Source organism: Dendropsophus ebraccatus, chromosome 13 (assembly GCF_027789765.1).
Source record: "Dendropsophus ebraccatus isolate aDenEbr1 chromosome 13, aDenEbr1.pat, whole genome shotgun sequence".
Taxonomy (NCBI): Eukaryota; Metazoa; Chordata; class Amphibia; order Anura; family Hylidae; genus Dendropsophus; species Dendropsophus ebraccatus.
The window spans coordinates 4,558,157-4,575,801 of NC_091466.1; the positions used below are offsets into that span (position 1 = coordinate 4,558,157).

Sequence of the window (17,645 nt, forward strand, 5' to 3'; positions counted from 1 at the left end):
ATTATAGTAGTTATATTCCTGTATATAGAAGGCAGTATTATAGTAGTTATATCCCTGTATATAGGGAGCAGTATTATAGTAGTTATATTCATATATATAGGAGCAGTATTATAGTAGTTATATTCCTGTATATAGGGGCAGTATTATAGTAGTTATATTCATATATATAGGAGCAGTATTATAGTAGTTATATTCATATATATAGGAGCAGTATTATAGTAGTTATATTCCTGTATATAGGAGCAGTATTATAGTAGTTATATCCCTGTATATAGGAGCAGTATTATAGTAGTTATATTCATATATATAGGAGCAGTATTATAGTAGTATATCCCTGTATATAGGGGCAGTATTATAGTAGTTATATTCTTGTATATAGGAGCAGTATTATAGTAGTTATATCCCTGTATATAGGAGCAGTATTATAGTAGTTATATCCCTGTATATAGGGAGCAGTATTATAATAGTTATATTCCTGTATATAGGAGCAGTATTATAGTAATTATATTCTTGTATATAGGGGGCAGTATTATAGTAGTTATATCCCTGTATATAGGAGCAGTATTATAGTAGTTATATTCCTGTATATAGGGGGCAGTATTATAGTAGTTATATTCCTGTATATAGGGAGCAGTATTATAGTAGTTATATTCTTGTATATAGGGGGCAGTATTATAGTAGTATATTCCTATATATAGGAGCAGTATTATAGTATCAGCCATAGGTGTGAGGTGCAGCACTCTGTTTCTTCCCTGAACCGCATTTTGTTTCTCTCTTTTCCCCGTGTTTTGCACTCCTCCTGGTGAGACCCACATGACCGCAATTAGCAGGAGACACCTGAGTGCACATGGTTTTAATCCCTCCTGTCTTTTCCCATTCTGTCTGCAGCAGCTATGGTGAGCGCAGTACCTCATCCAGACTTGTGCTGCTTGGGGGCGACCTTCTCCGCCGGCGGTGCTGGCCGGGTTCTGGTGTGGTGGTTTTGGGTCTGGTCCTGTGGCATGGGGGTCGCAGGGCCGTCCCATGGCCCCCGTTCCCTGACTGTGCACACCTGCGGGGTTGGTGGTCACTGACTGGCACGGTGTGGACTTAGTGTAGGGACCCATGTGTATCAGATACCGGCACAAGGTACATGGGGCAGTATGGCTTGATCAATTCATACACAAAATTCTGATGTGTTTTTTATTTAGCCTAGGGGCACTAGTATCAGCCATAGGTGTGAGGTGCAGCACTCTGTTTCTTCCCTGAACCGCATTATAGTAGTTATATTCCTGTATATAGGAGCAGTATTATAGTAGTTATATTCCTGTATATAGGAGCAGTATTATAGTAGTTATATCCCTGTATATAGGGGGCAGTATTATAGTAGTTATATTCCTGTATATAGGAGCAGTATTATAGTAGTTATATTCCTGTATATAGGAGCAGTATTATAGTAGTTATATTTCTGTATATAGGAGCAGTATTATAGTAGTTATATTCCTGTATATAGGAGCAGTATTATAGTAGTTATATCCCTGTATATAGGAGCAGTATTATAGTAGTATATTCCTGTATATAGGAGCAGTATTATAGTAGTATATTCCTGTATATAGGAGCAGTATTATAGTAGTTATATTCCTGTATATAGGAGCAGTATTATAGTAGTTATATTCCTGTATATAGGGAGCAGTATTATAGTAGTTATATCCCTGTATATAGGGGGCAGTATTATAGTAGTTATATTCCTGTATATAGGAGCAGTATTATAGTAGTTATATTCCTGTATATAGGAGCAGTATTATAGTAGTTATATTTCTGTATATAGGAGCAGTATTATAGTAGTTATATTCCTGTATATAGGAGCAGTATTATAGTAGTTATATTCTTGTATATAGGAGCAGTATTATTGTAGTTATATTCTTGTATATAGGAGCAGTATTATAGTAGTTATATCCCTGTATATAGGAGCAGTATTATAGTAGTATATCCCTGTATATAGGAGCAGTATTATAGTAGTTATATCCCTGTATATAGGAGCAGTATTATAGTAGTTATATTCCTGTATATAGGAGCAGTATTATAGTAGTATATCCCTGTATATAGGAGCAGTATTATAGTAGTTATATTCCTGTATATAGGAGCAGTATTATAGTAGTTATATTTCTGTATATAGGGGGCAGTATTATAGTAGTTATATTCCTGTATATAGGGGGCAGTATTATAGTAGGTATATTCTTGTATATAGGAGCAGTATTATAGTAGTTATATTTCTGTATATAGGAGCAGTATTATAGTAGTTATATTTCTGTATATAGGGGGCAGTATTATAGTAGTTATATTCCTATATATAGGGGGCAGTATTATAGTAGGTATATTCTTGTATATAGGAGCAGTATTATAGTAGTTATATTTCTGTATATAGGAGCAGTATTATAGTAGTTATATTCCTGTATATAGGGGGCAGTATTATAGTAGTTATATTCCTGTATATAGGAGCAGTATTATAGTAGTTATATTCCTGTATATAGGGGGAAGTATTATAGTAGTTATATTCCTGTATATAGGGGGCAGTATTATAGTAGTTTTATTCCTGTATATAGGGGGCAGTATTATAGTAGTTATATTCCTGTATATAGGAGCAGTATTATAGTAGTTATATTCCTGTATATAGGGGGAAGTATTATAGTAGTTATATTCCTGTATATAGGAGCAGTATTATAGTAGTTATATTCCTGTATATAGGAGCAGTATTATAGTAGTTATATTCCTGTATATAGGAGCAGTATTATAGTAGTATATCCCTGTATATAGGAGCAGTATTATAGTAGTTATATTCCTGTATATAGGAGCAGTATTATAGTAGTTATATTTCTGTATATAGGGGGCAGTATTATAGTAGTTATATTCCTGTATATAGGGGGCAGTATTATAGTAGGTATATTCTTGTATATAGGAGCAGTATTATAGTAGTTATATTTCTGTATATAGGAGCAGTATTATAGTAGTTATATTCCTGTATATAGGGGGCAGTATTATAGTAGTTTTATTCCTGTATATAGGGGGCAGTATTATAGTAGTTATATTCCTGTATATAGGAGCAGTATTATAGTAGTTATATTCCTGTATATAGGGGGAAGTATTATAGTAGTTATATTCCTGTATATTGGAGCAGTATTATAGTAGTTATATTCTTACAGATATTTGGCATCATTATTGCAGTTATGTTCCTAATCATAGGGGGCAGTATTTAGCATTATTGTCACTTTGGTTGTATATTACACAGCAGCAGGTGACACTACGCTCACATGAGGCGTCTGTTTGTGATGGTGACCATGATGAGGCCCACTTTATCAGTGCTTCTCAAACTTTTTCTACTGGAGCTTTACCAGACTAACCAGGAGGAGGCCGGGCCTCACCATCTGATCTGTGGTGGAAGTCCTTTTAAAAGCTGGAATTACTGCTATGGCCGCCTCTCGCCGGTCTCCCAAGCTCTATAAGCTAATAAAGCAAGTAAAAAATAAATTAATAATGTTTCTAAAATGGAATTTTTTGCAAACAGCAAAAGGACTGTGCAGATCATAGTTACTTTTGTGAAAACTGGCTCCCAAGCTGTGCCTCACCAACAACTAGGGGGGCGCCTCACCAACAACTAGGGGGGCGCCTCACGAACAACTAGGGGGGCGCCTCACGAACAACTGGGGTGGCCTCACCAACAACTAGGGGGGCGCCTCACCAACAACTAGGGGGGCGCCTCACCAACAACTAGGGTGGCCTCACCAACAACTAGGGGGGCGCCTCACGAACAACTGGGGTGGCCTCACCAACAACTAGGGGGGCGCCTCACGAACAACTAGGGTGGCTTCACCAACAACTAGGGGGGCGCCTCACGAACAACTAGGGTGGCCTCACCAACAACTAGGGGGGTGCCTCACGAACAATTAGGTGGGGGCCTCACCAACAACTATGGGGAGGCTCACCAACAACCAGAGGGGCCTTACCAACATCTAGGGTGGCCTCACCAACAACTAGGGGGAGGCTCACCAACAACTAAGGAGCGCCTCACCAACAACTATGGGGGGCCTCACCAACAACTAGGGTGGCCTCACCAACAACTAGGGGGGGGGGGCCTCACCAACAACTAGGGGGCACCTCACCAACATCTAGGGTGGCCTCACCAACAACTAGGGTGGCCTCACCAACAACTATGGCGAGGCTCACCAACAACCAGAGGGGCCTTACCAACATCTAGGGTGGCCTCACCAACAACTATGGGGAGGTTCAGCAACAACCAGAGGGGCCTTACCAAGATCTAGGGTGGCCTCACCAACAACTAGGGTGGCCTCACCAACAACCAGAGGGGCCTTACCAACATCTAGGGTGGCCTCACCAACAACTAGGGGGCGCCTCACCAACAACTAGGGGAAGGCTCACCAACAACTAGGGGGCAGCTCACCAACAACTAGGGGGCACCTCACCAACTTCTAGGGTGGCCTCACCAAAAACTAGTGGGCGCCTCCTCAACAACTAGGGGGAGACTCACCAACAACTAGGGGGAGGCTCACCAACAACTAGGGGGGGCCTCACCAACAACTAGGGGGAGACTCACCAACAACTAGGGTGGCCTCACCAACAACCAGAGGGGCCTTACCAACAACCAGAGGGGCCTTACCAACATCTAGGGTGGCCTCACCAACAACCAGAGGGGCCTTACCAACATCTAGGGTGACCTCACCAACAACTAGGGGGAGCCTCACCAACAACTAGGGGGAGGCTCACCAACAACTAGGGGGCGCCTCACCAACTACTAGGGGGAGGTTCACCAACAACTAGGGGGCACCTCACCAACTTCTAGGGTGGCCTCACCAAAAAATAGTGGGCGCCTCCTCAACATCTAGGGGGAGACTCACCAACAACTAGGGGGAGGCTCACCAACAACTAGGGGGAGGCTCACCAACAACTAGGGTGGGCCTCACCAACAACTAGGGGGAGGCTCACCAACAACTAGGGGGCACCTCACCAACAACTAGGGGGGCCTCACCAACAACTAGGGGGGGCCTCACCAACTATGGGGAGGCTCACCAACAACTAGGGGGAGGCTCACCAACTTCTAGGGTGGCCTCACCAAAAACTAATGGGCGCCTCCTCAACAACTAGGGGGAGACTCACCAACAACTAGGGGGAGACTCACCAACAACTAGGGGGAGGCTCACCAACAACTAGGGGGCCTCTGCGCTATATGATTTGGGGCTGCTGCTCCCCTACTGGATTATTATTACAGGTCAATCACATTTTATGCCTGAACTATTGATTAGTCAGTAGGGCGGAGTTTCCAGCAGACAGTATTGCACATGATTGGATTAGATACAGTGGTACAGCAGACACATGCTTAGATACACTGCCCAGAGTGTGTATCATGTTGTGCTCTTTGATCCTCCCCATTGTCGGCTGCTCCTGGTGGATGATGGGGGTAATCTCCTTATATAACATGTGACATAATGCGGCTCGGGGAGATTATCTGTCGGCTCTGAGGTGACATCACATTTAGCGTGTTATGTAATGGTCGCCGTGCGGTGATCCCCGCAGGACATGACCCCGCCATCAGCTGCCTGTCCCTGTGCTCTGGCACGTCAGTGTTGTCATATGGGCCTATGATAACAACCACCTGCCAGGGAACATGGCTATGAAGTGTTATCATAGGGACGCAAGAGACATGAGTGAGACTGTACATTGTCACCATCCCCACAGCAGCACAGATGGTTTCAGGAGAGGAAATTAAAAACACATAGAGGAATCAGTAATAATTCTTTATTGTAATACAAAGTGTCATATAAAACACAGAGAGTGGGGAAGGGGGCTGGGGGTCTCGGGGGGTCATGGGGATCAGCTACTGCTGCTGTTCTCTGTTATCAGCACAATTACAGCTGTATCTTATTCTCCTATGGCTAAACATCACAAGGGGGCCGGAGGGTGGTCATGGATGGGGGGGAGGCGGAGGGTGGTCAGGGATGGGGGGGGGGCCGGAGGGTGGTCAGGGATAGTAGGAGGGGGGCTGGAGGGTGGTCAGGGATGGGGGGGGCTGGAGGGTGGTCAGGGATAGTAGGAGGGGGGCTGGAGGGTGGTCATGGGGGGAGGCGGAAAGTGGTAAGGGATGGGGGGGGGACGGAGGGTGGTCAGGGATGGGGGGGAGGCGGAGGGTGGTCAGGGATAGTAGGAGGGGCCGGAGGGTGGTCATGAATGGGGGGGGAGGCGGAGGGTGGTCAGGGATGGGGGGGGGGCGGAGGGTGGTCAGGGATAGTAGGAGGGGGGCTGGAGGGTGGTCAGGGATGGGGGGAGGCGGAAAGTGGTAAGGGATGGGGGGGAGGCGGAGGGTGGTCAGGGATAGTAGGAGGGGCCGGAGGGTGGTCAGGGATAGTAGGAGGGGGGCTGGAGGGTGGTCAGGGATGGGGGGGGGGCCGGAGGGTGGTCAGGGATAGTAGGAGGGGGGCTGGAGGGTGGTCAGGGATGGGGGGGGGGGGGGCCGGAGGGTGGTCAGGGATAGTAGGAGGGGCCGGAGGGTGGTCAGGGATGGGGGTCCGGTGTGTGGCCCCCTCAGTAACAGCGCAGCATGAAGGAGTTACAGGAGGCTCCGCGCAGGCAGTCACACAGCTTCCCAATCCGAGGTCCGTGCTTCATAGCGCAGCGCTCTCCTACATCACACTGCACAGAGAATAGAGTGTCAGCTCTGCAGGCAACAACAACCTGGAGCCATCAATCACACAATGTATATGAGAGATCCTCACCCGGGGCAGCTGGGCCGCCTTCTTCTCCAGCAGCAGCCCTCTATCCTGACTGTACTCCAGCATCTCGCCCAGAGCCACCGCCTGGAGGGACAACACCCGGGATTATACAGCAGCTACTATCACCCCCATCCTCCATCACTCCACCATGTATCACCCCCATCCTCCATCACACCACCATGTATCACCCCCATCCTCCATCACACCACCATGTATCACCCCCATCCTCCATCACCCCACCATGTATCACCCCCATCCTCCATCACCCCACCATGTATCACCCCCATCCTCCATCACCCCACCATGTATCACCCCCATCCTTCATCACCCCACCATGTATCACCCCCATCCTCCATCACCCATCATCCCGAGATGTATCACTCCCATCATCCTCCCTGACCCCAGGAGCTGACATTCTAATCTCCTATCACACACAGTGTATCATCACTCCCATCATCCTCCCTGACCCCAGGAGCTGACACTCCAATCTCCTATCACACACAGTGTATCATCACTCCCATCATCCCTGACCCCAGGAGCTGACACTAATCTCCTATCACACACAGTGTATGATCACTCCTATCATCCTCCCTGACCCCAGGAGCTGACACTCTAATCTCCTATTACACACAGTGTATCATCACTCCCATCATCCCTGACCCCAGGAGCTGACACTAATCTCCTATCACACACAGTGTATCATCACTCCTATCATCCTCCCTGACCCCAGGAGCTGACACTCTAATCTCCTATCACACATAGTGTATCATCACTCCCATCATCCTCCCTGACCCCAGGAGCTGACACTCTAATCTCCTATCACACACAGTGTATCATCACTCCCATCATCCTCCTCCCTGACCCCAGGAGCTGACACTCTAATCTCCTATCACACACAGTGTATCATCACTCCCATCATCCTCCCTGACCCCAGGAGCTGACACTCTAATCTCCTATCACACACAGTGTATCATCACTCCCATCATCCTCTCACACTCACCAGGCTGTTGCTCTGCAGGGGCAGCTCCTCGGGGGTCAGCTGCAGTCGGGGGTCCTCGGCTCTCCCTGGCAGGAGGAGTGCGGTCAGGCAGAGGGTCAGCAGGAGGGCAGTGCGTTGCTTCGGTAGCCCCATGGCTGCGGTGCAGACTGTGCTGTGGGAGCTCCGGGGTCTGCACCTTTATACACCTCCTCCCCCCCTCCCCCGTATATACTGTATATAGGGAGAGATGATGTGCGTCTCTGGTGATTACTGATGGGGAAGGTGATATGGCGGCCGCCCCTCCAGCCTCCGGCTCCAGCTCTGCCGTTCTGCTTTGTGTCAGTGATTACAGCTTAAAGTTATCAGTCTCCAACCTGTCGCTCCCCACTATTGTATAACTACAACCCCCAGCATGCCTGGACAGCCACCGGCAGGAGTATATATACTCATACACACAGGATGACCCCTGTAATACACTTCTAGTAGCGGCCTGGAGGCAATCTGTCCTGACTAGAGATGAGCGCAACTCTACACGCCCCAGGGCTGCACCCAACTTCTTCATCCACCGGTAATCAAAGGCTGAACGATCGGACCACACCGGTAATCAAAGGCTGAACGATCGGACTCCACCGGTAATCAAAGGCTGAACGATCGGACCACACCGGTAATCAAAGGCTGAACCGTCGGACTCCACCGGTAATCAAAGGCTGAACGATCGGACCACACCGGTAATCAAAGGCTGAACGATCGGACCACACCGGTAATCAAAGGCTGAACGATCGGACCACACCGGTAATCAAAGGCTGAACGATCGGACCACACCGGTAATCAAAGGCTGAACGATCGGACCACACCGGTAATCAAAGGCTGAACCGTCGGACTCCACCGGTAATCAAAGGCTGAACGATCGGACCACACCGGTAATCAAAGACTGAACCGTCGGACTCCACCGGTAATCAAATACTGAACGATCAGACTCCACCGGTAATCAAAGACTGAACAGTCGGACTCCACCGGTAATCAAATACTGAACGATCAGACTCCACCGGTAATCAAAGACTGAACCGTTGGACTCCACCGGTAATCAAATACTGAACGATCAGACTCCACCAGTAATCAAACGCTGAACGATCAGACTCCACCAGTAATCAAAGGCTGAACGATCGGACTCCACCGGTAATCAAAGGCTGAACCGTCGGACTCCACCGGTAATCAAAGGCTGAACGATCAGACCACACCGGTAATCAAAGACTGAACCGTCGGACTCCACCGGTAATCAAAGACTGAACCGTCGGACTCCACCGGTAATCAAATACTGAACGATCAGACTCCACCGGTAATCAAATACTGAACGATCAGACTCCACCAGTAATCAAACGCTGAACGATCGGACTCCACCGGTAATCAAATACTAAACGATCGGACTCCACCGGTAATCAAATACTAAACGATCGACTCCACCGGTAATCAAATACTAAACGATCAGACTCCACCGGTAATGAAAGGCTGAAAGATCGGACTCCACCGATAATCAAATACTGAACAACTGGACTCCACCGTTAATTAAAGGCTGAACTATCGGACTCCACCGGTAATCAAATACTAAACGATCGACTCCACCGGTAATCAAATACTGAACGATCAGACTCCACCGGTAATCAAAGACTGAACCGTCGGACTCCACCGGTAATCAAATACTGAACGATCAGACTCCACCGGTAATCAAAGACTGAACCGTCGGACTCCACCGGTAATCAAATACTGAACGATCAGACTCCACCGGTAATCAAAGACTGAACCGTCGGACTCCACCGGTAATCAAATACTGAACGATCAGACTCCACCGGTAATCAAAGACTGAACCGTCGGACTCCACCGGTAATCAAATACTGAACGATCAGACTCCACCGGTAATCAAATACTGAACGATCGGACTCCACCGGTAATCAAATACTAAACATTCGGACTCCACCGGTAATGAAAGGCTGAAGGCTCCATAAAACTCCATGTTTCTGTTTCTTCTGCAAGGCTGAGGGAGTTGTTGCTCCTATTCGTTTTTCTTACCTATCTTGAGGGCATGGGGCTCTGGCTCGCCCTGGTTATCCTCCCTGGAGTCCAGTGTGAGGAGCTATGGTGCTGGCTCCGCGGGATAGCCGTGCCGGCTGCCGATTATTCTCAGCTCACCGGGGTTTGTATGGTGGAAAAGAGATTTCTGCCGCCCTCTGTACCTTGTAGCCCACCTGCTCCTGGATGATAAGATGGCGTCTAGAGCGGGACGTGTCATCTCTTACCGGCCGCTCCCTGCACACCGCTGACCTGGAGAGGAATCTGCGCCTCCATTATGTGCGCCAGCCGGCCGCTTGGGTGGAGTAGGCCGTGCGTCACAGAGGGAATCACCTTCACGTGGCACCTCATTGGTGAGTGTTCCCTGCCTGTCTCGATGACGCATGCAAACCACACCCACTTGCCATGCCAAACTGGCGATATTTTGATTAGAAAAAGTAAAAAAGAACTGAGCAGCAACCCATGGTTAGTCTATTATCATTATTACTATATTATTGTCATTATTAGGGGAGACCTGGATGTGTATATACAGGTATACAGCCTCTAGAGGATGTGTATACACAGGGGGTCATATAGGAATACATGTGTATAACTATATGGGGGGGTGGATAGGTGTATATGACTAGATAAGGGAGGGGGGGTGTATTACTATACAGGAGGTACATAGGGATAGAAGTGTATGACTATATAGGGGGGTGGATCGGGGTGTATTACTATACAGGGGGATAGGGGTGTATGACTGTACAGGGGGGGGGGACAGGGGTGTATGACTGTACGGGGGGGGGGGCGGACAGGGGTGTATGACTGTACGGGGGGGGGGGGGCGGACAGGGGTGTATGACTGTACGGGGGGGGGGGACAGGGGTGTATGACTGTACAGGGGGGCGGACAGGGGTGTATGACTGTACGGGGGGGGGCGGACAGGGGTGTATGACTGTACGGGGGGGGGGGCGGACAGGGGTGTATGACTGTACGGGGAGGGGGGGCGGACAGGGGTGTATGACTGTACGGGGGGGCGGACAGGGGTGTATGACTGTACGGGGGGGGGGGGGCGGACAGGGGTGTATGACTGTACGGGGGGGGGGGCGGACAGGGGTGTATGACTGTACGGGGGGGGGCGGACAGGGGTGTATGACTGTACGGGGGGGGGCGGACAGGGGTGTATGACTGTACAGGGGGGGGGACAGGGGTGTATGACTGTACGGGGGGGGGGACAGGGGTGTATGACTGTACGGGGGGGGGGCGGACAGGGGTGTATGACTGTACGGGGGGGGGGCGGACAGGGGTGTATGACTGTACGGGGGGGGGGGGGGCGGACAGGGGTGTATGACTGTACGGGGGGGGGGGGGGGGCGGACAGGGGTGTATGACTGTAGCCCCCTGTCCATGTAACATAGGAGGAATGGATGGGCTGCAGCAGGCAGGATACCACACGCAGCAGTGTCTCCTATAACTTCTCCCGCCTGCTGCAGCCCATTATTCCTCCTATGTTACACTCCTGCACTGGTACTGAGGGGATGAGATGACAGGTCAGCTGCTCCCAAGTGCTGCTCCTCCACCTCCAGCTCTGACATGGCCGCCTCCCTGCACACACAGGACAACGTGTGCAGCGCTCGCCGGCCGGCTGTGGGAAGGGGGTGCTCGGACGGGAGGGGGAGGGGGGACCGGCAAAGTCCCGTCCGAGCACCCCCCCACAGCCGGCCGGCGAGCGCTGCACACTTTGTCCTGTGTGTGCAGGGACGCGGCCATGTCAGAGCTGGAGGAGCAGCAGCACGTTGGGGCGGCTGTCCTGTACTCCCCTCAATGTGCTGGGACACCGTACCGGACAGGTGGTGGGCGCATGGACGGGACAGGTGCGGCAGGACGGGTGAAGAGGGCGGACAGGTGCGCACACGGGGCGGGTCGCTTGGACCAGACGGGGGCGGGCGGCATTGTCACCTGGACCCTGCTCCTCCTCCAGCTCCCGCTCCGATACCGACGTCCCTGCACATGACGTGGAGCACTTATGCCGGGCCGCTCGGGGGTGTGCATGGGGCTCTGACAGGACGGGCGCGGGGACATAGAAATACAAAAATATCGCAATTACTGTCCTAAGTTGTAGTCGGTTAACCAACGCCAGTGAAGGTATCGGTATTTTTGCGGTATACCGCCCAGCCCTACCTCTGATGAGGAATCTGATCAGTCTGAAGGTGATGAAGGTTCTGATGTCTCTGACACTGTGGAAGGAGAACCCTCCTCTTCATATCTACCTAAGAACGAAGCTCTATTTTACTTCCCTCAAGTGCCACATAGCTGAGTGTTTCTTTCAGACATAACCTTCCTACAGAGGACTGATCTGCAATCAGAGACACTGGCTGACAGCTGAGCCAGCAGGAGGCCAGGGAGCAGAGACACTGGCTGACAGCTGAGCCAGCAGGAGGCCGGGGAGCAGAGACACTGGCTGATAGCTGAGCGAGCAGGAGACCGGGGAGCAGAGACACTGGCTGACAGCTGAGCCAGCAGGAGGCCGGGGAGCAGAGACACTGGCTGATAGCTGAGCGAGCAGGAGACCGGGGAGCAGAGACACTGGCTGACAGCTGAGCCAGTAGGAGGCCGGGCAGCAGAGACAATGGCTGACAGCTGAGCCAGCAGGAGGCCTGGGAGCAGAGACACTGGCTGACAGCTGAGCGAGCAGGAGGTCGGGGAGCAGAGACACTGGCTGATAGCTGAGCTGAGTCTTGCTGACTTCCCCTTAGATACTCTAAGGCTCAATTCCAAAATTATGGCTACTTCCAATACGACCTGTAGAGCGTTGTGGCTTAAAGGGGTTACCCAGCTCTACAAAAATATGGCCACTTTCTTCCAGAGACAGCCCCACTCTTTTCTCTAGTTTGGATGGGGTTTTGATGCTCAGTTCCATTGAAGTGAATGGAGCTTAATTGCAAACCGCACCTGAACTGGAGACAAGAATGGTGCTGTCTCTGAAAGAAAGTGCCCATGTTTTTGTAGCACTGGAAAACCCCTTTAAAAATGGGGAGGAGATATTTAATCTAAATCTCATATTTGCTCATTACCATTTCTCAGGCTGAAAGTCTTTTTGGTCCGCAACTGAAGAAGATTCTATTGTCCATCAGCGATTCTAAAGCACCTGCCTGTCCGCGCCCTCTAAAGAAAAAAGGGTTTCTTCCCTTTCGGAGGCAGCAACAAAAGTCCCCAACATTCCATAGGAGTCATCAGCAGGGAAGACAGCGCAGATACGGTGTGAATAACCACCAACCAGGAACTGAAAGATAAAAGCTCATGACGCCAGACCAGACGTGCCTGTGGGGACAAGACTCCATCATTTTGCCTCTGTGCAGAAACACTCAGCTGTGACAAACCTTCCTGTGTATGGTGGGAAGGATGGGGGCCGTCAGAAGTCATTAAAGGTGGATGGCCAGCTTTAGTCTTAAGGCCCTATTCCACGGAACGATTATCGTTCGTATTCGGCCGATACCGGCCGCTACGGACGATAATCGTCCGGTGGAATAGAGTGCAACGATCAGCCGACATCGTTCATGTCGGCTGATCGTTGCAGTCGCTTGTTTTTCAACATGTTGAAAAACAAGCGACTGATATAGCAGCGATCTGCTGCCGTCGCTCCGTTGAATAGGAGCATTGGCAGCAGGCGCTGCTGTATCCTATGGGCTGCCCGGACGATCAGCGATCACCTGGGCAGCCCCCCCAGCAGCTCCCCGCCGCCCCTCCCGCACTCACCTGCTCGCTGCAGCCGCGTTGAATAGCGGCGGCAGCGAGCGGGGAACGAGGAGCAAACGAGTGCTGAGAGCGCTTGTTTGCTACTCTAAACGACCTGTGGAATAGGGGCATTATTCAGATAAACTGAGGCAGGCCAAACCATTGATTTCACCTGGATGAATGCACAAGGTCCTCCAGATTAGAAAACAACTGAAGTAGTCTTAAGGGTATGCAGATACTCAAGGATCTTTTTATATTGACTCCCATCAGCCAGTTCATGGCCTCTTGACTAGTACTAAGAGGTCTCCTTGGTCCTTGAGAAGAGAGGGTAGACAACCAGCACGTATGGGTGTACGTGATCTGTAAGGATGGATTCATATCATCGGAGAAGACAGCCCTTTGCCGATCAGCAGAGAAGACGACCCTTTACCAATGATCTGAAAGAGACAGCCCTTTACCAATGATCTGAAAGAGACAGCCCTTTACCAATGATCTGAAAGAGACAGCCCTTTACCGATGATCTGAGAAGACAGTCCTTTACCGATGATCTGAGAAGACAGCCCTTTACCGATCAGCAGACGACAGCCCTTTACCGATCATCAGGGAAGACAACCCTTTACCGATCATCAGAGAAGACAATCCTTTACCGATCATCAGAGAAGACAGCCCTTTACCGATGATCTGAGAAGACAGCCCTTTACCAACCAGCAGAGAAGACAGCCCTTTACCAACCAGCAGAGAAGACAACCCTTTACCGATCAGCAGAGAAGACAACCCTTTACCGATGATCAGAGAAGACAGTCCTTTACCGACCATCAGAGAAGACAGCCCTTTACCGATCAGCAGAGAAGACAGCCCTTTACCGATCAGCAGAGAAGACAACCCTTTACCGATGATCAGAGAAGACAGCCCTTTACCGACCATCAGAGAAGACAGCCCTTTACCGATCAGCAGAGAAGACAGCCCTTTACTGATCAGCAGAGAAGACAGCCCTTTATCGATCATCAGAGAAGACAGCCCTTTATCGATCATCTGAGAAGACAGCCCTTTACCGATCAGCAGAGAAGACAGCCCTTTACCGATCAGCAGAGAAGATAGCCCTTTACCGATCATCAGAGAAGACAGCCCTTTACCGATCAGCAGGGGACACAGCTGCTCTGGAGCCCTACACACAGCAGAGATCTTTGATCTGTTGTGTTACACGTGGTTGCTCTGGAGCACCATACACAGTAGGGTTTGATGAACTGTTGTGTTAGATCGGGGATCCCATCTTCCTCATCCCTTACTGGAACTCAACGCTTTCTGGAAGGATTCACACCCTTAATCACTTCTGATGAGTCTCCGACCAGAAATAGAACCGGTTAATAGTAGGATTAGCGCACGGAGTACAGTGCATAGACACGCCTACTAAACCCAGCAACTAACTAGGCACGCCTACTAAACCCAGCAACTAACTAGGCACGCCCACTAAAACCAGCAACCAACTAGGCACGCCCACTAAAACCAGCAACCATTGGAATCACTACACTGTACACTCAGACACATGACACAAAGGTTGCCCTGTGGGTTAGATTCCACAGCGCTCATTGCCTCAAGAAACTTACAAACTAAATATTATTTTTATTATAATGTTACAAATCTCATATCCCGAGGGGATTATCATTGGAACCCGCCATCTATAATAGATCACCCCATATATAAATATTATAAAACATCTCTCTGAATATCAGGAAGATCCAGGCCAGCAGGAGAAAGGAGGCACAAGTGAGGAGAGGAGGAGGCAAGATACCCATATGTAATCATGTGTGACAAGAGGGAGGGACACCCAGTACCCATCTATAATCATGTGATCATGTGTGACAAGAGGGAGGGACAACTGGTACCCATCTACAACCATGTGTGACAAGAGGGAGGGACACCCAGTACCCATCTATAATCATGTGGGACTCCTGATACCCATCTATAATCATATGATCATGTGTGACAGGAGGGAGGGACATCCAGTACCCATCTATAATCGTGTGACAAGATGGTGGGACTCCCGATACCCATCTATAATCATGTGATCATGTGTGACAAGAGGGAGAGACACCCAGTACCCATGTACAATCATGTGTGACAAGAGGGAGAGACACCCAGTACCCATCAATAATCATGTGGGACTCCTGATACCCATCTATAATCATATGATCATGTGTGACAAGAGGGAGGGACAACTGGTACCCATCTACAATCATGTGTGACAAGAGGGAGGGACACCCAGTACCCATCTATAATCATGTGGGACTCCCGATACCCATCTATAATTATATGATCATGTGTGACAAGAGGGAGGGACAACTGGTACCCATCTACAATCATGTGTGACAAGAGGGAGGGACACCCAGTACCCATCTATAATCATGTGGGACTCCCGATACCCATCTATAATTATATGATCATGTGTGACAAGAGGGAGGGACAACTGGTACCCATCTACAATCATGTGTGACAAGAGGGAGGGACACCCAGTACCCATCTATAATCATGTGTGACAAGATGGTGGGACTCCCGATACCCATCTATAATCATGTGATCATGTGTGACAAGAGGGAGAGACACCCAGTACCCATGTACAATCATGTGTGACAAGAGGGAGAGACACCCAGTACCCATCAATAATCATGTGGGACTCCTGATACCCATCTATAATCATATGATCATGTGTGACAAGAGGGAGGGACAACTGGTACCCATCTACAATCATGTGTGACAAGAGGGAGGGACACCCAGTACCCATCTATAATCATGTGGGACTCCCGATACCCATCTATAATTATATGATCATGTGTGACAAGAGGGAGGGACAACTGGTACCCATCTACAATCATGTGTGACAAGAGGGAGGGACACCCAGTACCCATCTATAATCATGTGGGACTCCCGATACCCATCTATAATTATATGATCATGTGTGACAAGAGGGAGGGACAACTGGTACCCATCTACAATCATGTGTGACAAGAGGGAGGGACACCCAGTACCCATCTATAATCATGTGTGACAAGAGGGTGGGACTCCCGATACTCATCTATAATCATGTGTGTCAAGAGGGCGTGACAACTGATACCCATCTATAATCATTTGATCATGTGTGACAAGAGGGAGGGACAACTGGTACCCATCTACAATCATGTGTGACAAGAGGGAGGGACACCCAGTACCCATCTATAATCATGTGGGACTCCCGATACCCATCTATAATTATATGATCATGTGTGACAAGAGGGAGGGACAACTGGTACCCATCTACAATCATGTGTGACAAGAGGGAGGGACACCCAGTACCCATCTATAATCATGTGGGACTCCCGATACCCATCTATAATTATATGATCATGTGTGACAAGAGGGAGGGACAACTGGTACCCATCTACAATCATGTGTGACAAGAGGGAGGGACACCCAGTACCCATCTATAATCATGTGGGACTCCCGATACCCATCTATAATTATATGATCATGTGTGACAAGAGGGAGGGACAACTGGTACCCATCTACAATCATGTGTGACAAGAGGGAGGGACACCCAGTACCCATCTATAATCATGTGGGACTCCCGATACCCATCTATAATTATATGATCATGTGTGACAAGAGGGAGGGACAACTGGTACCCATCTACAATCATGTGTGACAAGAGGGAGGGACACCCAGTACCCATCTATAATCATGTGGGACTCCCGATACCCATCTATAATTATATGATCATGTGTGACAAGAGGGAGGGACAACTGGTACCCATCTACAATCATGTGTGACAAGAGGGAGGGACACCCAGTACCCATCTATAATCATGTGTGACAAGAGGGTGGGACTCCCGATACTCATCTATAATCATGTGTGTCAAGAGGGCGTGACAACTGGTACCCATCTACAATTATGTGTGACAAGAGGGAGGGACATTCGGACACCCATCTATAATTATGTGTGACAAGAGGGTGGGACATGCGGTACCCATCTATAATCATGTGATCATGTGTGACAAGAGGGAGGGAAAACTGGTATCCATCTACAATCATGTGTGACAAGAGGGAGGGACATCCGGACACCCATCTATAATCATGTGTGACTAGAGGGAGGGACACCCAGT

The 17,645-nt window shown here is 49.3% G+C and overlaps 1 protein-coding gene across 1 annotated transcript; it reads right to left on the bottom strand.

Annotated features, from left to right (window-relative positions):
- Positions 1-6,570: 6,570 nt before the first annotated feature.
- Positions 6,571-7,890, bottom strand: LOC138771354 (cocaine- and amphetamine-regulated transcript protein-like). Its single transcript, XM_069950991.1, has 3 exons — positions 7,759-7,890; positions 6,762-6,842; positions 6,571-6,678 (listed from the first exon to the last, which is right to left on the bottom strand). Exons 1-3 carry the CDS (start codon positions 7,888-7,890, stop codon positions 6,571-6,573), a joined length of 321 nt encoding a protein of 106 aa, XP_069807092.1.
- Positions 7,891-17,645: the final 9,755 nt, after the last annotated feature.

Excerpts from the sequence above, each read along its gene's own strand:
- LOC138771354 (XM_069950991.1), bottom strand. The coding sequence starts at position 7,890 with ATGGGGCTACCGAAGCAACGCACTGCCCTCCTGCTGACCCTCTGCCTG. Across the intron at positions 6,843-7,758 it reads CCCTGCAGAGCAACAGCCTG|GCGGTGGCTCTGGGCGAGAT; the intron begins GTGAGTGTGAGA and ends TTGTCCCTCCAG. Across the intron at positions 6,679-6,761 it reads AGGCGGCCCAGCTGCCCCGG|TGTGATGTAGGAGAGCGCTG; the intron begins GTGAGGATCTCT and ends TTCTCTGTGCAG.